The sequence below is a fragment of the Anser anser genome, assembly GCF_964211835.1.
Source record: "Anser anser genome assembly, chromosome: 2".
NCBI classification, from domain to species: Eukaryota; Metazoa; Chordata; class Aves; order Anseriformes; family Anatidae; genus Anser; species Anser anser.
In genome coordinates, this window is record NC_139721.1 from 30,917,671 (window position 1) to 30,944,462 (window position 26,792).

At 36.4% G+C, this 26,792-nt stretch overlaps 1 protein-coding gene across 9 annotated transcripts in view; it reads right to left on the reverse strand.

Moving 5' to 3' along the window:
- The window catches only part of LOC310894294 (uncharacterized protein), an 87,496-nt gene that overhangs the window by 2,349 nt on the left and 58,355 nt on the right, over positions 1-26,792 (reverse strand). For 2 of the 9 annotated variants that reach the window (XR_014579744.1, XM_083824216.1), the window contains one exon: positions 1-26,792. This exon is cut by the window's right edge. The exons of 4 other annotated variants lie outside the window; for them this stretch is intronic. Coding sequence is in view for 1 of the 5 variants with exons in the window: in XM_083824214.1 (XP_083680340.1) it covers positions 21,167-21,438 (272 nt within the window). In the remaining 4 variants the exon portion in view is untranslated. 3 more of the 9 variants (XM_083824214.1, XM_083824217.1, XR_014579745.1) reach the window with 2 other exon arrangements.

The following is a 26,792-nucleotide window of genomic DNA, read 5'->3' on the forward strand; positions in this document are numbered from 1 at the left end:
AGAAAGAATTTTTGATATATAGCAAAGAAGAGGTTCATTTACTGGTGATACAGCAGAGGTTCAGACAGGCATATACAAGCGGATTAAGAAAAAGGGTAATGCATAAAACAAAATAAAGCATGGTGGAGGCTGCAGTTACAAGCCTGCTCTCCTGCTTGCTGTGCTGCACCCCATCTTCAATTCAGTCTTTGGGGAGCCCCTGGCCAGTCTTTGTGGAGCAGTCTATGACCCCCTCTTCTTCCTGGATAATCTCTTCTGTCTCTTCATCTCACCTGCACTCCTCCGAGGTCTCCTGCAAGTGACGACATAGACCTGAAGCTGATTCTCCCAGTGATCACATCCCCTGGGTATGACCTTCCTCTGCTTCATTAAAGCCTCAAAAATATTTCAATTTCTCATGATTCCATGTTTAGGGGCCTGATGCAAAAGTATAAGACTTTGGAGGTCCACAGCTTTCTACACATTATGTGCTATGAGAAATATTCAGCACAATTTCATGTTAGCAGACCTCTGCCATATTCTAACTTTTCACACAGAGACTGCACAGCACCCTGAAAGTTTCAGAAAACAGACATCAGACATGCCCATGTCCCTGGGGACAGGCTTCTTCCCTTGCCCATCTTTTGTCATGTCTGAGGATTTCCAGCCTCAGACAAATGCTTAGGAATGATGGGTTGCAAGTAGGGAGCCTAAATTTCACTTAGTTTGTGCAGCTGTGAGCAAAAAAAAACCCATTGCTGGTTTACCCAGCCTGTACACATCCCAGATGGTGCACATTTATTATTATATCCCATTTGTCTTCCAAAGACAGAAATGCACCAATAAACACGTGTATTAAATAGGATTGTTCTGAGGAAGAAAATCAGAAAAACATTCTTCACTTATATGAGATGCTGAAGGCAACCCATGAGGAAACTCTGAGAAAAATGTGATTATGGTGTTTTACAGCATGTACTGTGATAAACTTCAAAATTTAAAAAAAAAAAAAAAAAAGGCAGCTGTAAAAATTTGCAAACAACATTGTCCAGAAACAAAAATTTGGAAAGGGGTTTTTAGAATATCTGGTTTTACACACAGCTCATGACTGAGCTGCTTTGATGCAAATTTATGTTATCTTTGTCAACACAATATGTTTACAATCTGAGCACATTTACTAAACAATTGATTCATCTGTAAAAGAGGATTTTTGAACAAAAAGTCACAATGCAAGTGGATGCAACCAGGATGACTTCAAAGGATACGTGCTTTCTTGTAGGAGAAGCTAGATTGCCATGGTAGGTCTGATTCTTGTTTATGTAAGACCTTTTTATCCCACTCTGGCAATATAGAGAGGCTTTAAGTATAAATGAGTTGCTTTTACATCCATTTTGAGACACATTCACAATCTTTTCTTGCTGTTGCTACAGCAGCTTGCAGATAAAACCCATTCCACCTTTTATTCTCTACCTCTATCTTTTGCTGAAGCCCATCCTGATATCTGAGGAGCTGCGGAGGTGGGAGAGGGGCACACAGGAGATATTTTGAAGGTTTCCTTGCCAAGGAGGATGAAACTTCAGAGTTAGGGCTTAGTGATTCAACACATCACTGAATGGCATCAGAAATCTGCACAGCAAATGGATGGATTTTGGTTTCAAGATGAAAGTAGAAAGGATAGATATGTTACTTATCCCAGGCAAAAAAAATGTAGAAGAAACCTTCAAAAAAAAATCACGAAGTTATGTCAAATTCAACTTTATATCTAAATGCATTAACTTTATATGCACAGCAGCAAGAGCCCTTGCAAAAGGCATAATGTTGGTAAGGATGGGCTCACAATAGCCTCCCATGGACCATTCCCTACCATGAAAATGACTGTATTGCAAAGATTTCCAGAAACTGAACTCTATAGTGGTGGCCCATCCAGGGGATATCTCAGTGTTGTCCTGAGTGCTGCAAAGGAGGATCTCTCATTGTTAGCTCAAGGATGTTAAGCAATTCAAGAATTTGTAGCAGTAACAAGGCACTGCTTTACAGGGAAGCTCTGGCTCTTCAGAATTCTCTGCTAGAAGAAAACTTGAGATTCATTTCTTCCTTTAAATGTGACCTTAATATATATATATATATATAGTTTATACCTGAATCTCTTACTCTGAAACATTTGGGAGACTGTGAGTGAAGATTACTTTAGAACATACAAATGAGAGTGGAGTACATTACATTTTATATGTATTTTACAGCTTTTTCAAAGGAAAGAAATCCAATCTCCTTAGCTGACTGTCAACAGGTAGTGTTATATAAGGAGAGTTTCTCCTTATAATAGGAGACTGTAGTTTATGCTACACATCGTTTTTTATTTTATTTTATTTTATTTTATTTTATTTTATTTTATTTTATTTTATTTTATTTTATTTTATTTTATTTTATTTTATTTTATTTTATTTTATTTTATTTTATTTTATTTTATTTTATTTTATTTTATTTTATTTATTTTAATTTATTTTAATTTTATTGATTCTGTGTAGAATGGATTCCAAAAAACTGTCAGCACAATATCAAAAATAGGAAGGTGGCAAACAAGGCCTGTACCTAGGACTGTGTGGGTTTTCACTGCTCCCAGCTTGGAAATTCTTTTCCATTTTCTGGGCTACCTGTATGTGACAGGTCCTAACTTTGAAAACATTTGGAAAACTCTGCCTCTGCTTCTCCACCTCCCACTCTGGATTTCACTGTAATGTGAATATAACCACCACGTGGCATCCCTAGTTGCCTTTAGCAAAGGTGAGGAGGAAGCTGGTTTCCATTAGGCTCAAACTCCCTATTGCAAAAGATATATGAACAGATTTTGTTCGGGATGTTTCAGTTTACTTTCCATGGATGCAGAATGTGTTTTGCTGCAATGTGGCACATCCATATTTCACAGGCATCACAGGTACATCCCAGGGACACCAACAAGCTGCATTTCTGGGCTTCTTTATGCAGTGCTGACAAGGTTCTCACAGACCTGCAACAACCCGGGCAGCGCTGCTGCAGTGTTGTTGCAGGCAAGAATTAAACTGTCTAAAAAATCACAGACAAATGTAGTAGCAAAAATGGTTTATTGAAGTAAAATACTGTAAAAGTGATTCTTAACAAAGTCCCATGGCAAGGTTCAACTTACTGCTTACTGCACAGAGGATATGATAATAATTCAAATTTACCAGTACAAGGTCTTAACGCCCTGTGGTACAAGTTTTACCTGGTATCAGTGACTTACTAAAGATCTGCACCTGGTAAGGGGGCTCGCAGCTTGGAGGAGTATCTTTGATGTACTCGGGGGGAGATAAACACCATTCATCCAGCTCCTGAGGAGCAAGACCTCAGAAAGCTCACTCAGGTGGTCAAATTTATGGAATGAAGGTTGGTTCCTACTCAGACAATGACAGATGAAAAAGGTAAGCATAAGACTGCTGGTGTCCACAAGTTCTTTTTTTCCTTGATTAATTACTCTTGGAAGACCCTCCTGCTATTCATGTGGTAATTCCATGATCAATATCCTGGTGTCCAAGCTCTTGAACATCAAAGCACACAATATCACCTTTTCTAGCACGCATTTTCAAAAAACAACTTGGAATTTAAAAAATTTATGTTCCGGTCAGGGTCTGGGTCTTTACTTTCTTCAGAGTCCCTGAAGCAAACTACCACTAGTTTGGTCAATGAGTTGAGTGCATCCGCTGCAAACACGCATATAAAATGAATAGATAGACAGGTAGATAGGTTGTACATGTCCGTGTTTGTATTGGCATGTGCATGTAGCATACACAGAACACTCCCCAAGACTTCTCTGTTAAATGTGGATGGAAGTAAACCTGAGCTTTCTTACAGGTGAAGGTATTGATTTGCTAAAAATAAAAAATGTAAAAGGAGTGGCTTGATTTTAATTGGGGGTGGAAAGTTGAAGTGTCATATTTTCAGCATTTTCTATTTGAAAAATGTAATTCCTAAGTTTGAGACACATTTTAGTATAAGAATTTCACAGGAAGTTTTATTGATTTTTTTAAAAGTTGGCCAAAAATGGCCCTGGTGGACCTGAGTGGATAATCCCCCCTTTTTCACTTTACCAACTCCACCTCAGTGCATCAGAATAGTTTCTTAAGACCTCTAATATATGGAGGATAGATTTCTGCCTACCTTCCCTCTTTATCTATCAGTGCAGTCCAACACAAGATGCCCATGAGAAGGCTTAACCTCTCCTATGGTCTGCAGATTCTGCTTAAAATATAGTGTCCTTTTCCACCCCTCTGCATTCTCAGAACTCCAAGCTGTAAAAAATAAAATAAAATCTGTGAGTGGACCTGAGGAATTAAGGTGCTCCCTTTTATAGACTTCTAGTGAACTGGAAATAGTTTTCTCAAGCAGTAGTCTCTCTTCAAGGGAAATAATCAGTTTACTGAGGAAATCTTGAGTGATTTCCCTCAAATACATTTTCTAGATAAAATAGATGCTATGGAACCCAGCAAATGTAACTGAAGCTTACATTTCTCTTTTTAAAAAGTGGAGATTCACTTGTTATAAGTGTTTACAAGGGGAGTGAGTTATCTGCACATGTCAAATTCTGCAATCCTTTCTTGGATTTTATTTAGTCATTTCTCAGTCAGAGTTCTCATAAAAGTCAAAAAGATCTTTGATCAAATTAGGTTCTTGATAAAAATTGCTAAATAATTTAGGTATGCTCTATTTGTCACAAGGGAACATTTTAACTGTAGTAGAGCATTCTTCTAACAGCTGCAAAATAGACGTGTTATATTTAAACAGAATTCCAATAATTTTTGTGCAACATTTGTAAATCCACTGTCAGTAAAAAATCCCTAAAAATTAAATGTGTTTCAGATATTATTTTTAAGTTCTCTCTGACTTTGTGAGACATAACATCCATCATCAGTTTAAAAACCATTTCGTTGATTCATCTGCTTCTTGCAGTGAGGTTACAGCAAGATAATTGCTCATCAGGAGTCTTTATTCGGTATTTAAATGAGTTCAGTTTTGCTTTGCCGGTGTGTGTAGATCCTTTTCAGTATCCTGTGCCTATTCTAGACACCACTATTCCATTGCAGAATATATTCATCTGATGTAATTTTCCTTGTTCATTGACTTATTTTCCTGTGCAAATGTGAAAATATGTTTACTTATTTATGCCTAGAATTAAATGTGGATGTGATTTAAACTGCTGATATTTGAAAGTTTCATCTGTTTCTAAATTCTTCTGTAAAGCTGCTTGAACCTTGAGCTGAAACATCCTATCTGTGTCCTGAACGGTAGCCAGTCACAATGTAGAAAACCTGAAAGGCACTGAAACCTCAAAAGCCCACAGAACACCTAAGTTGCATCTCTTGGAAAGAACAAATCACAAAGGTCTTGCTAGCACACTGTGGCACAGTTTACATCAAAAGATCACAAATAAAATATGTTTCCTAGAAAACATAAGGGAGATGGACATACAAGTCCATCTTTAGCATTCTATATTCAAGCAATGACACGTAAATTGTCAGGTGAAAATCCCCTTCCCCATGTGATTACAAAAATTGTGTCTTACCCCATATTACAGGGGAAGGCTAAAAAATACCCTATCAACAGTTTCATCCAGTTTGTCCTGGGGTAAATTTCTGTTTGATCACCATCCATGTCAATGAACAGTTTAAACCAAAATATGTAAACAAGATCCAAGAATCAGTACAGAAGAAATAGTGCCAACAGGAACACCAGTGCATTTCAATTCACCTGTCAAGCTGTACTTTTTTTCACCTTCTCCTGTGCTTTAAAGGAAGATGAAAACATACTTCAAATATGAAATTATGTAACAGAGGGATCTAAAAGCACAGAACTCTGGAAACCATGGAACACAAGATTAATACACTGGATTTGCAAAATATTGTACAAAACCCATGAACATTAACAGTCTTTCAAATCCTGTTTGAAGATCACTTGCTTGAAGAAACCAGTTGACACTGCTGTTCCCATGCTCTTTGGGTGCTGCTTTTAGCCAGTTGTAAAGTAATCTGACTTTCCAACATTTCCAGAAAACAGGTCATGACCATCCGAGGCAGACATGAGACAGATTCAAGAATCTTGATTTTCTTAGGGGCACAGTTTCACATCCTAACCAAGATATTTTTTTCCAGCTAGTTTTATTTTATAACTATTTCCTATGGGCCTCCCCAGTGAAAAGTGATATCTTATTAGGTGCTAACATTTTTCACTACACACCCGCTGCTCTTTTCCTTTGGACTAAACGAGTGTTTGGCCACAAGCCCTCTGACCCATTATTTCTTCTTTCTTTTCTTGCATTTTGAGCCAAAACAGCATCAGTATAATTCAGAGTGCTGCCTGAGGCAATTTTCCTAATTTCTTCCTTCTTTAGTCCAAAGTCAAAAGTCACATTTCATAGAAAACAGTCACCTTTTTTAGAAAAGCCTGTTACCTCTGCAGTGCTACTAGAGATTTGTTAGTGCATTCTGGTTCATGGCTAGGATGGCCCTAGGGACCATGAAGGATTTGCAAGAAATAACCATAAAAATGATGTTAAACAGTAGTAATCTCCAGGGAAAAAGAGTAGATTTCTTCTTTATTTTTGACTATTTTTAACAAGTTTCCACATTAAATTGAAGACATAGTTGAAATAGTTGTGGCTATCTCTAAGAGCATTTTACTTTTGTCTTTCTCAGAATGGCCCAATGACTAATGAATGTTTGTTCTTTACTGCAGTCAATTGTACTAATCTATCTGCAGAGACTAAGGGGTGGAGTGGGTAGTTAGATATTAACAATCAGCAATAAGAATACATTATTAATTAGAGGGGGTTGTTATTAGCAGGTGAGAAGATACCTATCTCATTAACCAGCATAAAGAGAGTAACCTTCTCAATACATAAATCCCTGAAAATTTGTATTTTTAAGTTCTGCCTACTAAAAGGAGTAATCAGAGCTTAGCTTATTTATTGCACTGTTGAAAGAAACATATCACTCATTCTTAAAGTGACATTGGGAGGTAAAAATAGTTATATAAACAAGTCTTTTTTGCTGTAAAGAAAACACTGAACTTCAGTCTTGCTTCCTACTTTTTTAATCAAATGTAATTTTGTTGTGAACCACTATTTCAAGATAAGTTTAGGGACTGATATTTGAGAGAAGGAAAAAGCATTACTACAGGAAGAAGTAAATACTTCAGAAAGAGATAAAACTGAATCGAAGGGGTTCAAGCAGCCACCTGTAAGATAAGAAAGAACTGATATGCATGCTTTTTTGAAAGCATTTTCTAGATTTAATAATTATTCTCGGCATAAAATGTGAACTAAGATTCTAATCAGGGATTGTACAAGAATGTGACTGCATACTGAATGGAAAAAGTGCTCAGGAGCCAAGGTAAGAAGGGCATGCAAAGCAAGAAAGCAAATAGTAGTGAACTGTGCTTTGTGGTGATGAGAAGTACTTCCCTGTGGTAGCATTGGTTGGAAGAGTCAAGTTTCCCCATATCCCTTCCTTTTGAATCCTGTTATGCTGAAACTGCTACTGTACTCCCACGCAGTATTCTCTATCATGTCACAGAGGTCTCATTTATCCACAGTGAAAAATGGGCATGATGGCATTGTTGTCAGTTTAGGCCAAGCTGTAGATCACTTCTGTAGGTTTTTAGCTGGCTTGTTTTTCTTCCCTATTGGCTCTGCTGTGTAAGTTGCATTTTTGGCAAAGATACATACTATTTGAAACAGCAGAGCAAGCATCCAGTGTGAAAAGTGTCAAAATTATCTCTCTTTTTAAAAGAAGATGACTTTCCATCTGTGTCACTTGATGTCTTTATTTGGCTGCTAGGAAAGAAGTCTTCTCCTTGCTTTCAAGACAGTGAACATGGCACTTGATCTCCTTGTGAGTATCACTCTTGTACCAGAAGAGCAGAACAAGAAAGGGAGGTTGTGCAGATGTTACAGGAGAATACTAAACTACCTTCAGCAAAAGCAGTTTCTGATTTTTCAGTTGGCCTTACTAAAGCTTTTATTTATGTTATATCCAAGGATGACAGAACAGGTTCTGATAAGGTAAGTAATAACTCATGGGATGATATCTCAGCTTCACAGATAACAGTATATCTCCTCTGAGCTGGCAGTCATCCAGGAATTGTTTGAGAGTATCTGGCTTGTCCTGGTTTTGCAGGATGTAAGATGACATAGGAGAACTGCTTTATCTAGCCATGATTCTCATTGAATCTCTTACTGTAGTTTATAAAATTTTTATTTATAGGCAGAAAACACTGCTACACACAGGTCTCAATTTTTATGAAAAATAGCAATTTCCAAGTATAATTCAAAGATAAATTGGTGGTTTACTCTCCAGAGTATTTAATTTTCTACACTAGTTACCATTTCCACCGTAGAGAAGGCATTTGTACTGTAGTAGCCGTAATGTACCAAAGCTTCTCCAGTGTAACAGCTTGCCCTTGTACCTTAATATATACCCATGTTTATTTTCATCTGTGCAATAAAGACCAAAGGAACAGACCAAAAGGATACTTTAGAGTTTTGCTGAAATAAATAGATCTGATAATAAGCATGTGTTTAAAATTTTTGCTCAGGTTAGAGATGACTAATTCCAAAGAAAGCAGAAGACTGTGGGTTTTATTACAATCATTTTAATGTAAGCTAAATCACTTGGGTTTAATGTTTTTAATCAGTGGCTTTACATGAAATCAATAAGAAAAAATAGATTTGTGACCTAAACAAGAAAACACTAATAGAATTGTATCACCTATGACCTCCTCTCTTATTGTCTCAGAAGATGAGCCAGAACCATGCTATATAAAGCTATATTTCTTTTTTATTATGTGCTGTAGTGGCACAACAACAGAAAGGTTACTAAGAAAGCAGTCAAAGTTTCCGAAGCAAAAAATATGGCTGTATTTCAACCTGTCCTAGGAACAGTGATCTTCTAACTAAGGTAGTTTGTGAGCACTCAAATATTTCTATGTTTTATTTTAAGAATTTCATCCAATGTAATTTATAATAAATCATGAAAAATATATTTCAACATCCTGCCCTTATGCATCGTTTAAGATTAAATTTCTAGCATCCCTGAAAAAGTATTTTAATGGTCTGTTAGCACTGGCCTTCCATTGTCAGAGCCAATGAGAGAAGTAAAAGTTAAGAATGGTCTTATAAATAAACTCTAAACCAGGATTTACTAAGTCTTAAAAGCTGATGCAGCATGTTAAATTTTAAATGCCTCTGTCAAATCCAGAGTGCAGTTTAAATCCTACCTGCCTTTTACTACATTGAATTCTTTGGTCCTGAGCAAGTCCAGTCAGTATTTTAAATTCTTCAGTTGAATCTGATAGGAAGAATGCTTTCCTGAATGATAAAAAAGACAGCGATGTAGTATACAGCATTCTAAACAAATGTGCAACCATCATACTTTAGTACCTTTTTTTTTGTTTTGTCACCTTGTATGTATGGAAGATGGTAAGCCAATCACTTGGCTCAGCAATTGAGTCAGTCATAAATTTTGACTGAAAAGATACAGAATTCTTTTATTGGATTTCACTCTCAAATGGCATCAGAGTATGGAAGTGAGAAGACTTCACATCTTTTACTTTCTAGACATTGAAAACTGAAAATCTGTTTTGGGGAGGCAAGATGAGGGAGTGGAGAACTGCACTTCAGGTCAATTTTTCTAAAATCAGTCCAAGACCTAGAAGCAGTTCTGCAATGCAGCAAGTCTTTGTTTTCAAAATCAGGCATGTCCAGTACAAGCATAACAATTCATTCTGTCTGTGTACAAGCAAATGAATTGCTAGCAGCATGATTAAGTTTGGAGCTACACAAACACCAATAATGTTTATACAAACCTTAGCTTGGGTTTGTAACCCTCTGTGTTCCCCAGAATATCTCCAGTTTTCACTAAACCTATATTTTTTTCTACCTGACAGGAACTTCCGAGTAATGTACTTAATTTTTAGCTATATTTCATCAAGAAAGAAACTGCAATCTACTTTTTGAATCTGCTGTATTTTACAGGTGGTCCTTGAAAAGGGGAAGAACATGATTTTACAACTTCAGATATAGGCCAAGAAATATCCATTTTGATTCATAAATTCATAGTGAAATTCACAGCTTTCCACTTCACATCAGCTTCATGGAGGCTTGCATTTCTTTCCTTTCCAGGACAACTGTGATGAGCTCTACCAAATGGACTCTCCTTTGCCCATTCACACAGGGAGGAAGAAATATGAGCCCTTTGGCTCTGTATAATTGAAACCAAATCAATTAAATTTCCCCACAAAATGGAAATTCTGAGCTGTTTTCAGATTTGCAACCGCAATGAGGTTATCCAGAGGCACCCCTTAACATAGCTGTCAGCCTTGAGAGCACCAGGACCTCTGTCCCAGGGAAAAAAGCCACAGAAAGCTCCCCCAGGACTTCAGCAGGAGGATGCTTACTACAAGGTGTTTTCATTGAATTATTCTGTACCAAATGAGTAAGCTTTCTCCAATGAATCACTTTCATCACAACTTTCACAACTGTAGGTGAAGTGCCCAGATCATTATACTGTGAAGAACCACACAATTAAGATGAGAAGGTTAAGATATTTTAAGTTTTAATCCCAGACTCCTGAAGCTAAATCTAAATTCCTCTCTTTTGTGCTATCCCTACAGGGCAGAAGTTTCTTAGCAATGTACTTCCATGCTTCTAAATGTTTTCATGCTGGCAATAACATTTACTCTGTACTGTAGAGAGGTAGGTACCCTCATTTTTAATTCCATTTTAACCTTTGATTTCTTTAGGAATTTCTTTTCTTTCTATTAAGATTTTGCAAACATAATAAATAAGAAATCTAAAGACAGTGTTGCCATATTTATTTTTGAATTGCATAAATTCAAAAATTCCTAATCACTCAGGAATAGTTAAATGCAAGCAGACATGATAGCAAGCAATACTACAGTCCCTCAAGTACCTAGATCATGTATCACTTTTTCCCTCTGCAGCAAGGATTGCCTTTTCTTTGCCTTCTTGTTACACAATTACTATTGCCCACAAGTATATCTGTTTAAACAAGCTTGTAAAGTATAGCTACAGGACTGGAAAAGAAGTGTCTAAAGGTGATGATCACTTTTGCTGCTGTTGTCAAAGCAGCTATTTGACAGCAAAAGCTGCTGTCCCTTGTGGTGATGACATGTCTAATAAGAAGGTGCTGGATGGCAGCAATGACCATATTTGACAAGGAAAGCCTCTGCCTTCGTTCACTCCAAGTAGAATGGGAGGTAGAAGCTATTTTATACACAGACAATGTCTTCACTGAGTTTTTTTTGACTTTGGCTGGAAAAGATGCTTGTCTTCCTGAAGAATATTCATTAGTTCATTAAAATTATTCCAAAGTAGCCTGCCCATAAGGTAAGGCAGTTACCCATGGGCAAATCATGGGTTAATTGTATGACATATAAACAAACATTTTAATTGACTTCAGATGAATCAGCTTGGACCAGAAAGAATGCAACCATCTTTGCAGGTCAGTACTCGCAGCAATTGAATCTAATGTTGGATCCCTCTTTTTTCTTTTTTTTTTCTCTTTTTTTTTTCTATGGCAGCATCATTGGTGGAATAAGTATCTTAATATAAAACAGTCCGCATTTATTCAGTCTATGCCTTTCACACATTATCTCATCTAATTGAGATTTGACTGTGAATGTGTTCCTGGAATACCTAAATACATTCTGTCACCGAGGGTTATATTTCTCATAAATTCAATTTTTAATTAGAGCTAGAAGCCAAGACTGTTTTTTGTGTTTTTTCTTTAAACATTAAAAATAGTAAACAGAAATGAAGCAGGATATGTTTCCTGCATAGGGACAAACTAGATAAACCAAAAATGCATTTGCTGTAAATAATAGCTTAAGGTTGCCATCATTAACCACCATTTAACTATTTCTTTTTCTATATATTTCATGGAGGAAAATAATATGATAATCAAGATCCATTTTCATCAATACTAACATTGAAGACAACTTTAAATGTCTCGATCTCTCAGCATTTTAACAATACCACTTAGACAAGCACTGTAAGTTTTGTTGGTAGTAACAGCAAAATGATTTTTTTTTTATTCCTACAGATTACATTCTAATATATCTAAGATTTCCTCTTGATTTTTTTTTTTGAGTATGTCCAATCCACTTTGTTGTCTGCTGTGGTCTAAATTCTATTAGAATGGAATTATTTTTGATATAGAGATTTTGCTTTCAGAATGTACAATGTCTCAAAAGGGTGGGAACAGAGCATTATCACAGACCTTAAAACATGTACTGATGGATTTCTTCCATTTTAAACAAATAATTCTGAGAATACTTTTCAAAGAACCTGGTGCAGTTCCTAAGAAAGTCAAGCCTTTGTGAAAACTGCTCCTTAATCTTTTGGGAGAGACATTTTTGTTCTTTGCTAATCAAATAGAACTTTTCTTAATACTACTTTTATTGTCTATGCTAAATTGGGAATGACAAAGCCAATGTGTTCTCTGTAAACAAATATGACATCTGAACATCTGCTATGCTGTTAGGTCACTTAGTCCAATAGTAACTTGTTTAAAACAACATATTCTTGGTTTCGGCAGTTGTCCTTTGCTCTAAAACTGCCTTTGATAATAGTGCTAATACTGATTTTCTTGTGGCTACATCTTAGCTCTCAAATCCATTCTAAGACCTCCATGTTAACACGTTGCTTTGGCTGACAATCCTGGTTGTTGTTTGAAAAAAAAAAGCTTAGTTGGAAATATATGCCCTATATAGAGATGGAGTGTTTTCCTAGGAAATGTAAGTCTTTGTCGATAGTTAATGTTCAGTGAATAACATTTTTGTTTTGATTTTGTTTTGTTTTTGTCTTTTGTTGCTTTTTTTTTTTTCAAATAAGCATTCCCAATCTACATGCTTTAAAATATAACCTCTGATCTCTCTTTCTCACATGGAAATTCTATTAATCTTTAAAAATATCAAAAGTTATCATTGTTCTTCATCCCACAAATGCTCTACCTCTGTCATGCATGCAGATTCCTCAATGAAAATTTAAATATTTTTATTGTGCTTAGGTCCCTGCCAACAGAAGTTTGGGGTGAGTGAAAGGTGTCAAGCTCTTTTAGGAGATTAGTACATTTCTGGAGTTGCTTTTGTAGCAGCTTATGAATAAGAACTAGAAAAGGCACTTGCCAGTTTTGTGTAATTTGAATTTCAGCCTGGACCCATAATGGCCATTTTTCCATCCAAATCCAGGACTCCATTTAGAGTCTATGACAGAGTGAGCAGCCTAAACTTTCTCCAGACAAGCTAGATGTAGAGACAATGTTCCACCTTGCAATTTCTCATAATAATTAAAAACAAACAAACAAAAACACATAAATACATAAATATTAGTGGAACAATATCAAGGGCACAGATATCAGCTACCTGTCTGTCTCTATTATAAGAGATAATGAGTGACTGAAAACAGCAGAACACAAAGGTTGTAATCATAAATGAAGAATAATTTTTTCAACATCAGATGAGGGTGAAGGAAAGATTCTCAACAGGGACAAGGCTGGCTTCCGCTGTTGCATCTTACTTTTTTTTTCAGATTTTTGGAGCTTTTTATTTATTTATTTATTTATTTATTTTTCAGAAAAGAAAACCCCAGGGAGCAAAATAGTATAAAATAACAAGGCTGAGAAGAATTACAATTCTAATGTAGATTTGACCAACTAGCCCACAGCAGCCACTTTGTTCTCGCTTTGGCTTTATTTTCAAGTTTTGATTTGGATATGCAAAATTTTAAAAAGTTAATAAATCTTCAAGAATGCATTCCCTTTATATATTTTATTTAAGTCTGTTTCTCAGAGTTGGGTCAGATTTTTATAGCCCCATCCAACTTTTTCTTTACTTGAACATTTCCTGAATGGTGGCAGTATTTACTGCTGGAGATTTGGTTCGAATGTCACTTTAAAAAAAAAAAAACAAAACATATTAGAACAGTGGTCATTGAGTGTATTACCATCTGGTTACTCAAACGTCTGCTCTAAGTGTAAGTCAGGCTGGTGCTGATCACTGAAAGGTTCTCTCAGACCTCTTTGAGCATGGAAGTAGATATCATCAGGACACAGTCCATCCTAGATCTTCATCCTAATTTCTGGACAGAGGATTATCTTTTTCCCATGGAAGGACTCTTCACAACAACCTGCTGTTCAGACACTGTGAAGCACATGTACATCTTCTGCAGGAATGACTGCAGTATCACATGTTCCTGCTATGCGTAAATAGACTCATCCTGGTTTCCATGCCATGAATTGAATTTGGCGTCTTTCTGGCAAGTTATCCTGGTCCTTTGTATCTTTTCAAAGTAAAACATCAAGACATGACATGAAAATAGTGGTATGGAAGTTTGTTTTTGAAATATTTTTCTGTCTTTATTTAAGAAATCAGGAAAAAAAAAAAAAGAGGTTTTTCAATTGAAGAATTTGTCTTTCACCTTACTGTTTAACCAGTTAGTGTTTAATCTCTTCCCACAATATTTTGCTGTCCTGTAGCCAACCTTCCACATTTTTAATAGGGCAGACCAGCAACTATTTTTTGTCTCTCTCCCTTTTCCTCTTTATGCTAGTAATATGACTGGAGAGGAAATACAAAGAAAACAAATACAAAACAAAGCTTAAAGAAAGGGTAAAGATGTCATTACAAATGGAAATGATGATCTGTGAATTACTCTGAGAGAATCAGTAAACATACAGCTTGGGTAGAATTTTGTTCTGTTTTGAAAGGCTTAATTCAAGTCCTTACAAGTATAGAACACTGCTAAACTTACAATGCCTGTATAATGCATGTAGAAATGTTACCCCTCTCACGAGGGATAAATACCTTGTTCACATATTGTAGGTAATTTTCCCAAGAAAAGTAATGCAAATACATATCCTGATCATTTTAAAGAGGAGCACAAACTTGGAGAGGAGATCAGATGTTTTGGATTAGTGATTGTGAAATGGAATCTGCAAAGATGTCCTTTTGTGTCTCTAATCCTCAGAATTTATCCTTGCAACACAATTTGATATGTATGTGACTTATTGCAGATTGGCACTCGGAGCATCAGACATTTAATGCAGCTTGTCTTTACTAAGAATTAAAAGACAAAAAGAAAAAAGTAATTTCTTGTATGAGTGTCACCCTACATATTTTTTACTATAGTCAGGTTCTAATATGATTATCTCACATATCAGAATTTAAAACTTGTAATATGAAACGATGAAGCAATTAACACTTTTAAGGGTTTAGTCTATAAAACATGTAACTTGTAAAGAAAATAAAATTAAAAACAAGATAAAATTATTTTTTGCTTGCTCCAATTAGTAAGAATTGAAAAGAGTTGAGGAAATAATTGGGATTGCTAAATCCCAATGTTTAGATGTCAAGATCCAAAAGAGGCTAGAAATTATAGCTGTTTAAAAAGTGAGTCATAAGATCAGCAACAGCATGCTTCCTGTCTCTCTAGCTAGATTCATTGCAATTGCATGGACCCTACATCAACATGATACTACATAAGAGATGTAACTTCCTTTAGGTTATATGCATCTCGATATAGATTAAAAAGAAAATGTTATTTGGCTTGAACAACGTCAATCTTTTCTCCTTTGTAACAACATAATGTTATATAGTACAAGATCTTAGATGGTAATCTTTATACTCAGACTAGAAGTCACACAAGATTCCTTACATGATCCAAATCGTTTGAAGCTAAGTAGTTGCACTAGAGATTTCAGTTTTCATGGAACTGAGTACAGGATTGAGCTCTTCATATTGCATACTTTTGCCTTTTGTACAACAGAAAATATTCAAGGCTCCCTTACGTATCCACTAGAAAATGCTCTAAACTGGACTGCTACTGTTGCCAAATTTAGTACAGAGGTAGAAATGCCCTCTTCAGCACAGTCATTGGTCTTGATGATTCTTGTTCTTAATGCAGAAATCATAATTCAGATGTAGGCTCAGCTTCACAATGCTAGCTCTGCATTCTTACATAATTCATTGTTTTTTTCAGTGCCACAGGACGAATAGGATTCCTGTGGGTCTTGTTTCTCATAATAATTTCATTAGAGAAAAATATCTCATTAAAAAAAAAAATCATCTAAGAGTTACCTATTCTTTTATCCATTTGCTCTTTCATGCGGAGCATGACATAAGCAAAACTAAAGAGGACTGTAAGATGAACGAGTGAAGTGAAGAAGAATTAGATGTTGGAAGTAAGCAAAGATGAATGTGTTTTTTTAAACTGGCATTACCACTCAGAAAATGTTAACATTAGACTGGAGCTCCAAACTCTCACTGAATGTGTGACCCACAAAGGTCAGCATACTGTACACAGATGCTCCTTGTAGCAGATAGGGGAGTTGGAGAGACTTGCTTTTCTCCAGGTTTTGAATACAAAACTCTGTGTGGGAAGGAGACACCTTCCCCTGCTCAGGCTTTGAAGGCATGGACCAATGGTTCTGCACATCAGCAGGAATAACACCAGTACACTCTGGGGGCTGCCCTGCTGGAGAGCAGCCCTGCAGAGAGAGACCTGGGAGTCCTGGTGGACAGAAGTCTGACCATGTGTCAGCAATGTACCGTTGTGGCCAAGAAGGCCAACAGTATCCTGGGGTGCATGCGGAAGAGTGTTGCAAGCAAGTCGAGGGAGATGATCCTCCCCCTCTACTCAGCCTTGGGGAGGTCACACCTGGAGTGCTGTGTCCAGTTCTGGGCTCCCCAGTACAAGAGGGACATAGAACTGCTGGAGAGAGTCCAGAGGAGGGCTACTGAGATGATCAGAGGACTGGAGCACCTGTCAAACAAGGACAGGCTAAGAGAACTGAGCCTGTTTAGCCTGGAAAAGAGAAGACAGAGGGGAGACCTCATCAATGTGTATAAATATCTGAATATCTGGTGTCAGGAGGATGGATTCAGTCTCTTTTCAGTTGTGCCCAGCGAGAGGACAAGAGGCAACAGGCACAAACTGAAGCACAGGAAGTTTCAGCTGAATATGAGGGGGCACTTCTTTACTGTGAGGGTGACAGAACACTGGCACAGGTTGCCCAGAGAGGTTGTGGAGTCTCGTTCTCTGGGGATATTCAAAATCCACCTGGATGCCATCCTGTACAATGTGCTCTAGGTGATTCTGTTTGGCTGGGGGGTTGGACTAGAAGATCTTTAGAGGTCCCTTCCAACCTCAGACATTCTGTGATTCTGTGACCTCCTCACTGAGGTAATCACTTTCATCTTTTTGCTTAAAGCTCAAAAGAAAGAAAGATACCTGCCTTTATACAAAACAGTTCAGCAACTCAAATATTCATTCACAAGTGGAAAAATCCAAATTCAGGTTTCTCCTGCATTTGCTAAGGTAGCAGCAAACTAAACCAAAATCTCCTACTTGTCAGAATAAGGCACTAAGCTCTGGGGTAGAAGGGTGTCCTGTCCTGGACCACCCTCAGTTGCTCTTGTTAAAGCCCTTTATTTACTACAGATTTCCACTGGAACAAGGGATGGATCATGAGTCATATATACAACTGGATAGCCACCAGGCTACAAAATTCTTGACCTTTTATATTTTTGGCTCAATATTTTTGCCACATGATACTGCTGAGAACATAAAAACTGAAAGACATAGCTTCCCACAGCATCGTAATACAGAATTCCCACTACTTTCTACAATGCTTATCATTACAATCTTAGAGAAAAAGAACTATTTTTCCCTAGAGTTTTCATCTGACATAAGAGAAGAAATACATTGGTCTTAGTACCTAGAGGACTAAGTGGAATTTTACTTGTATCTGTAGTTCAGAGTTAGACTCACAGTGCACCATTTTGAAGTCTTGTATGTTGAAGATCAGACATTTCCTAGAAGATCCAGGGGAGTATTCAGTGGCTTCCCTTGTGTTTTCTCGTCTCAACATCTACTACACAGGTTCTTGTGACTGTGGGGAAGTGAATACGAAGATTCAGGTGGCCCCTTTCAGTGCTACAGTCCTGAAGGCTTCACTTTTTAAAAAAATCTTATTGGAATATTTTCACAACCTATTGGACAGTGAGAATCACCTTGGCTCAGAAAAGCAGCCAAACAACTTCTGGCAACATTGATGGATTTTATTAAGCTTGATCAAAATTTCATCTTGCTGTTTGCATTTCCAGCTCTGTAAAGTGTTTGTATTAATTGCCTGAATTCCAGTGTCATTTATATTGTAAACAACAATTGAGATGCAGTTGTATTATCACTCAGGATATAATAATGCTTCCAAACAATAAAAAATAAAAAGGCACAGGCTTTATTATTGCATTTTCACTGAGGGTATGTTGTTGGTTTTAATGATCTTTACAACCTTTCAGTATTAAATAAAACATTTCCACAGAACCCATGTCAAATGATATTAAATATCATTATCTTTAAAAAGGAGATTTAGGAAGCTAAAAGGAACCAGTTTGGGTTTTCATTCACTTCAGTCTCCAGTGCAACAAAAATCTAAAGAACAGCAACTATTTATAAGAAATGACAGTGGAAGTAGGATTTCTTATCCTTGAAAATGGAATGCAAAGTAAACGTCCTTCTGATGAACTCTTGTTCATGTTTAGATGCATTGACTGCAATTTGTATATAATACCTTTTTCCCCTAAGATAGGTCTCCTTCTGTAGGTTTGGGTTTTCTTTTGTTGTTGTTTGTTAGTTTGTTTTCCTGTGAAATGTGTTCTAGTCACCATTTCTGTTACAAAGGTCTGTATCTACAGCCACACAGAATTATTAGCGATGCTCTTTTTAGTGGGGAAAAAAGTGTTTTGTCCACTTAAATAAGATGCAAAATTTTGCAAAAGGGTTAATTGCTTTGTTGCCATTTGTTTTGGACATTTTTTGTAACCTTCCTCCAAGACCTACCATGTCTCAATATCAGCAAACATTTCTGCCTATGTGCAAGATTCCCTGAGATCCTCCTGGAGAAAAGGTCATCGTACAATCCTGTGGGAGACATGGTTCCATGCTATTGTTCCCTTGCAGAGAATTTCTCCTGCTCATTCCCATATCACGTCACAGATAATGTCCTCACCATAGCATGCCTAGATGATATCCTTCTTCGACTGGAAGTGCTCGCTTCTCTGTCGATCTGTTTTGTTGTTGTTTTTGTTCGTTTGTTTGTTTGTTTGTTTTAACTTTGCTTTTGATAACAGGTCATGTTAACACACTTTGTTTTGCATTCATCTCCAACACACGAATTGCTAAAGAAATAAAGTTAATCTGCAGTGAACATCACAACAGTGCTGTCAATATGTGGTGCGCTAGGATGAAAAATTAATCTCCAGTTATGACAACTATTGTGGATAAATAACTTTCAAAGCTGCTTTAATGATAATTTGCAAGCTACCAGTTTTTGCTTGACTTTAGCTTCTGAATAGAGTTAAGCTCCTCAGTCCATGTATCTTTTGGGTCCCACAGCAATTTAAAATCAAGGTGAGAGAAACATGAATAACAGAAGTAATCTGAACAAATGGTTGCAGCCTCCTCGTCAGTTAATGTTGAAATGTTACTTTCTGGTAACTATTCCCCCCTAATTACCAACTAAATACTGAACTAAAGCCACTTTCGCCTGTTTTCACGTAATATAATATAATTGCAACTACAAAATCCACAGGTTTAAGACACAAGAGGGGAATAAAAACCAAAGACTTTGCATCCACAAGTAATCAGTTTCTAAAGTTCTAAGTATCAAATATTCTTTATGAACTGCCATGGAACTAAAATATCAAACACCACAGGTGAGAGTCCACATAAGTTTTGTTTTAACTTTTCCTCTCAAGCTAGTATCAAATTTTCACTGCGAAGTTCTAAAACAAAGTTCCACTTCCTAAAACTTAGTTTCCATTCACTTGAGTATGTTTTTACACCTTTTCTAACCCTTTTCTCAAGAAGTATACTGTAGGATAATTTTAATCATGGATGCTTGCCTCTGATCACCAAGAGAACAAAAGCTTCACAGGGAAACAAATGAGGAATATGCATTATTAGGTTTAAAACCAAACCACAGGAGCATCTCACGTTTTGCAGAAATGTTCTTTTTTAACTTATTTCCTAAAGCTCTTTATCAATTAAATTTGCCAAAGGAAGAAAATCTCAACCATTTAGGTTTTTGAAACATAACTTAAATTTCCACACAGCACAGAAAATATTTAGGTAGATCAAGAAAAATGTCACTTTCACAGTAGCTTAGTCTCAAAATTCTAGGGTCCTACATCATGTTTGCAAGTCCTATGTATAGGTATTCATTGCTTGATACTTCTTTCTTTATTTTTGTTGAGCACTGATGGAAGACCTTTATGTAATTTTTAAGGCAATTGTTACTTTTAGAAAAGCAATAGATTACAATTGGCTCAAGGGAGACAAAAGTTTGCACCAGATCTCACCTGACACTACCTGTATTTACCGATCTGGAAAGCTAGTTAGAAGTCATACATAAAGCAGATGCAGCACCAGAACCAAATGAAAAACGTACCAGGATTTTCTTTTTATTAAAACAAACAAAAAAACAAATGTACAGACAGAAGTATTTGGCATAGATGGATTTTAATTGCTGTCAAGGAACAAGAAAATATCGAAGAGGCTGGAGAACGAATCAAAGGAAGCCACGTACACTATTGCATATATATGTATCATTCTTCAACCAAAACAGGTGAATCTGTGTACAGTAGAAATATTTAGAAATATGCAGAATAACAGACAAGTAAAAATTTAATAATAATAAAAAAAAAGGCAATGTATTGCCAGAGTTATTTCTTAATTTATTTGGAATCAGGAGACAAAAGTGGAAACAAAATATACAGATATGCAGGAAAAGCTCTGCCATGAAACAGATGGGTCTACCACTGTGACAAGTAAGGTAGGAGAAGAGACCTTCAGGTATGAATTAAGAAACAAGCTCCATAATGGAAGCAGAACACTGTTGAGGGGGTAGCACTTCAGGGTTCCAGAAAACACCTTGTTTGGCTTCAGTATGATCATCTTTAACAGAGCAAAAAAGTGAACACAACATATGCAAAAGACATTTGTGCTCTGTTAATCTTGGTCTTCTGACATTAACAACTTGCTTCTGTATCTAGTATTGAAAATGGGTAGGGGGAAGGAGGTAGTGTGCATGTGGGGAGCTGGGATTTATGGTCTCACACCATGGCAGGCTATCTCTAATTGTCTTCTCTGGGCAGTGTAGAGGCTCTTGGATCCCGGTGTGTTCCCAGGAGCACTGTGGTGTAACCTGGTCACCACTGAGCAGGCACAGAGCTGTGCCCTGTTCCTGCCCCTGTCCAAGGTGCCAGCCCATCCTAGCTTCCTCCACAAATCCCGTGGGAACCCTGGAGGTGGGAGCCCCTTTTTATCTGGAGAGGCCATCTCTGGCTCCATGAGCAGCAGATGTTCCCACTGATTTCCTACAGAAAACATACAGTTGCTAAATAACAATAAATAATAATTAAAAGGCAATGCAGATATTTTCAAATAAATCATAGATTAGCTCTAGTGTTATTAGTCAATATATTTGTATGATATGAAGGAGTTTATGGCAGTAAATAAATAGTCACAGATATGTTACAATTAATAGAATCATAGACTCATTTAGGTTGGAAAAGACTTCTGAGATCATCTAGTCCAACCTTTAACCTAGCACTGCCAAGTCCACCACTAAACCATGTCACTAAGCACTACATCTGCATATTTTTTGAAGATTCTGGGGGATGGTTACCCAACTGCTTCCCTGAGCTGTCTGTTCCAATACTTCACAGTGATGCACACAGTAACTCATAAATTTAATGTAATATTCCTTAAATAACTGGTCTTGCATGACTATGTTACTGAGGATAGTGTTATTAATTAACAGAGCTACCTATTAACAAACAATGGTAATCTCTGTCATATAATACATCGCTTACCAAAAAAAACAAAAAAAAAAACAAAAAAACCTACTGTTATGAACTAAACTAGAGCACACTTCCAGTAGTTCAGAGTATCTTTCCTTTAGGGAGAAAAATTTGTTCAATAGAGGTGAGTGGAAATTTGAGAGAAAAAAAAGTTCTGTCAGGTTCCTATCGACAGTACTGTGCTCTGTAATTACTTTTATTGATCAATGAGAACATTCATGCAGTAATGTTCTTTGTGTAATGGAACAAAACTTGCTCCATGTAAATTCAGACTCAACATGGTTAAGGTGTACAATCTGGCTCATTTGTTTTGCAGCTACAAGCCACTAGTTTTCTAAATTTTTATGGAAGTATCAACAGCTGTTCTCTCCACCCAGCTATTTCACCTCAAGCTGGAACGCACACTAATCCATCAATAATCAGAACCAACTCCTTTGCAGAATATAAATAAGCAAAGAAAATCTCATGGACAATCTGGATATATAAAAACATATTCACAGCCCCAAATATCTTTACTGTGTCCTGGAGAAAATAATATATAAAAGATTCACGTGAACATTCACCTCTGTGAAGAGGAAAAAAAATGCAGAAGGAAATTTTGTGTTTCTGCACTTCATGTTTGAAAATATTTGATGAATTTATGAAGACAGGTTCATACATTCTGACCTGGTCTGTTCACCAAATTACTCATTCATGTTACAATGAAATGGATCATTTATAATACACACAATCAATCAGATCTAAACTTTATTCATTAAGGTCAGAAATATTACATGAGTCCATCCCCAGGATGAATTGCCAGAAGTAGAAAAGGGGAATCACGAGATACACAAGAGGATGTCTGTGAGAACCTCAGAAAGAAAGGAAAAAAAAAAAAAGTGGTAGCAACAGTCATTTTAAAAACAAGCTACAGCCAGGATTGAACTAATTCCTCCTGAGATAAATCCAGGACTGGAAGTAGTGCAGACACACCCAAGATCACCACATGGAAATGTCCACAGACATATCATAAATGGCAGGGCTAGTCAGCTCACAGACATTACAATATAGAATCATAAACTCAGCTACACTGTCAGGGATGTGAGTTTTTAAGTCTACACAGTGCTACACTGTCTGGACTCCATTGTCAACATCATATCCAGCCCTTCTACAGATCTATTTCATGCTGCAGACAAGTCAGAAATCTTTCTAGGAACTGCTTGTAAGAGTTTCCTCTTCTCTTTTCTAGATCTCTACTAGATCAGGATGCCCAAAGCCCTATTCAACCTGAGGTTGGTAGGAAGAGATGACCCTGCCCACAGCGGAGGGTTTGGACTGGATGATTTTTAAAGGTCCCTTCCGACACCAACCATTTTTTATGATTTTATGATTCAATGGTTGTAAATAATGTTTCTTTACTGTATTTTTATTGCACATATAACATTGATTGATATGTGGTCATAGTGATTTCTTTTAGACAGTGTTAGTTTTGCATTTACAAATAAATTATATTTGAAGAGAACTGTTTTTCAGTAAAAGACTTCAGATTTTGAATTAGCACACTGGTGTGAGTTACTATGGACTTACAGTAGCTAAGTCATGAAAGTGTATTTTTTAGTTAAAAACATTACTTTCTTAGACGTTGTATATTTATTCTACTCCAAATACATAAATAAATAAACTTTCTAATTAAAGTGGTTCAAGTTGTAACCCATTTCTATATAAAAATGTATTATTGCAATGAAAACTTCTAGTTCAATTTGTTATGGTTTCCAAAATATTATTCACTATTCACAGTTTATGTCTCTGGGTTCTAATGAAAAATATACAAACTAGCTACTCACCTATCAGTAAACTTCTGTAATACATACTGAGTTGAGGAACAGAAGCAACATTGCATGATTTATGGTTGTACTGCTTACAAAAATTTTGTGTGTATAAAAGGTATCTGATTATTGCAGTTAAAGTATTTCCAACCTGTTTGCAGACCATGGAATAAACATATATTGGAAATATATATATTGGAAAATTAAAGAGTAACTATTGTCTACCTGAATCAGAAGGATATCCTTGCACCACATAAGACAGATAGGTGTAGTTAGTTGTGTAGCATGTCTACTTGATACTGGCGAAAGGCTATAGGAAGAAGTAAGCTAATACTCTCAAGACCTCTAGGCTGTGATTTGAGCAATCCTGTGCCTGTTCTTGAAGCCAAACATCTCTCTTCTTCTCCATGACAGAATCTTTAGCTGATAATTGGAGATAACAAAGGAGAAAATGTGGATCCCTGATGTTTAATGCATTCAGGCACTTATATTTGAGAGGAGTGAGAATGGCATTATCCAACTGTCCTGATGATGGACAGAAATTTGGCCATGTACATTTTTCTAGAATTGCCCAATCCTGCAAACTGCCAGAGCAGTGGATTTTATTGCCATTGCAAGCTCAACTGCCTTTGAATAATACAAGGTCATAAGTGCTCAGCTACAGTTATCAGAAAACTGTCAATGTGAGTGCAATGAGCTATACTAGCAAATAAACAGGCACTAGCCCAATCTATTATCCAGTATAAAAAGATGGACATGCAGATGTGGTCCAGATTACCACTGCTTATTCTCCATCATTGCTATCAAAATGAGAAGTGCTAGCTGCTCTCTCGTATTCATTGAGTAGAGGATAGATAGCAGTGGATTACCTACTTTTTCTTATTACACCCAGATGACACAGGGAAAAAAGAAATGAACCTCTCAAGCCATCCAGAGTCAGAGGAAAACTATTTCTGACCACAAGCCATGTGTGGCTGTAACTGTTCTTTGAATAGAAATTTTTATGAAACATATTTGAAATTACTGAGTAGGTTAGCAAGGTTATTTGGCCTTAGTTTTCAACAGAGGATTTTTAGCTGAATCATGAACTGGTCTGCAAATTTACTTATTCCATCCAGCATTTCAATCCTCAGGCATAGTCCAGGTAATGAATACCCAATGTGAGACAGGCAAACAAACACCAACAACTACAACAACAGACACAGTAAAATGAAAACAGGAAAATAATCTAGTTAGAGAAGTAGGGATTTCTTGCAAATTGTGTTCTAGTCCTAGGAAAAGGAAGAGCTTCAAAAGACCTAAGATACCCACTGTCATCATTTGTGCATTCTTGATACTCTCAAAACTGCCCTTCTGTGGCTGGCAATGCCAAACTGAGGGAAGTGTGCATGCTGTCTCATAGCTCACAGTCTGCTCTCAATTATCTCCCTGGAGTAGGATGAGTTAAAACTCTTTTCCCATACTGTCCAACATTGCAAAATATGGTCTTGTTCCAATGCAGAATGAAACAAATTATCTTCAGATTTTCCTGTGAAATGAACATCCAAAAGTATCGGGGAAGAAAAGATTCATTATAGATCTCTTAATTTTGACTTTTTATTTTTTAATAATTTCTGTCATTTGGCATCATGTCTCTCAAGCATATTAAGCACATAATATATTAGAGGCTTTTTACTGAAGTCAGTAAAAATGCTTAAAATATTCCATGCTTTTGCTGTTTAAAAAAGAATAAAAATCTTTAAGACAGCTGCTACGTAACAGTGACTGAAACATCTTTTCTAGAGCAAAGTGTCTTCGTGTCAATATTGAAATAATTGGCATAAGCAGAAAGCACTTTAAAGGTAGAAAGCAACTAACCAATTTTTAAGGGATAGATATTGCAACATAAAACAAAACCAAAATGATGCATAAGTTCTTTGAAAATCTGAGCCCAAACTCTTAACGAATTAATAGCTTAACAATGAGTAGTGTTTCCTAAACATACAAGAGTTTCTTTTCATCTTCACTTTGCAAAATTAAGCAAAGGTAAAATATTTGTCTGTCAATAAATTTCTTTAATTTTTGTTATTTGTCAAATTAACAGTTACATAGTTTATAACTGTCATGTGATAGACTAGCAATGTGTATTAGAGTAAGTCAGTTGCTCCTCCCTTCTTTCACTCTGATGCGTTGATGTGACTTGATTTACATTATAAACTAATGATGAGCGTTAGGGTTTATTAAGGAGGGACTCTGAAGATATCTTGCATTTCTGTATTTTGTGGACTATGGGGCTGCTATAATACCATGTAATTTGATGCACTGGCTAGAAACCAGATAATAATGTCAGAGAAAAGGGATAAAAACATCAGAAGATAGTACACATTCAAAACATCTTCTGGTCAGTTATTCCACCCACAGTCTGTTGGTTTATTTCTTTGTGTGGTAGAAAATAATGCAGTTTTTATGTCTTTTTCTCTCCTTTTGCACGCACACAAACACCCAAGCACAGCCACACCCACATATGATTTATAATACTCCTCTTATCGATCTTCATTTTAGTGTCCTCTAATTCAATATATTGCTGAGTTTCACAAAGATATGACAAAGTAAAAATATTTTTTTTCTGAGTCCTTCATCACTTGCTTTGCCTCAGTCAAGTGTTTCTGTGTTCTTTGTTCTTTGACTGTCAGATTTTTCTGTTTCAAGCTAGATATTGGCAATTCATTTTCATTTTCTCATTGTAATATAGTGGAATTTTCCCCTACAGAGACCTATAATTCCTCTGTTTTTCATCCAGACTGTTATCCGCAGGAGATTTCTTTCTTAACCTGAGAAAGAGGAACTGTTTTTGACATAGCTGATATTCAGTATTTGTGATTAGATGTAAAACAGATCAATGCAGAGTTTAGAAATGGTTAAAATGACACTTTTTTTTTTCATAACAGAAGTTCACTAGAAAAGCATGAAAAAATAATTATTTCCTTATTTGTTTCTTGGAATTTTTGCTTGCCTCTGATAATAGGAAAAAAAAAAAGCTACTGGAAACTAAAGACTGAGGATGATATAAAGTCCAGCCCTGAC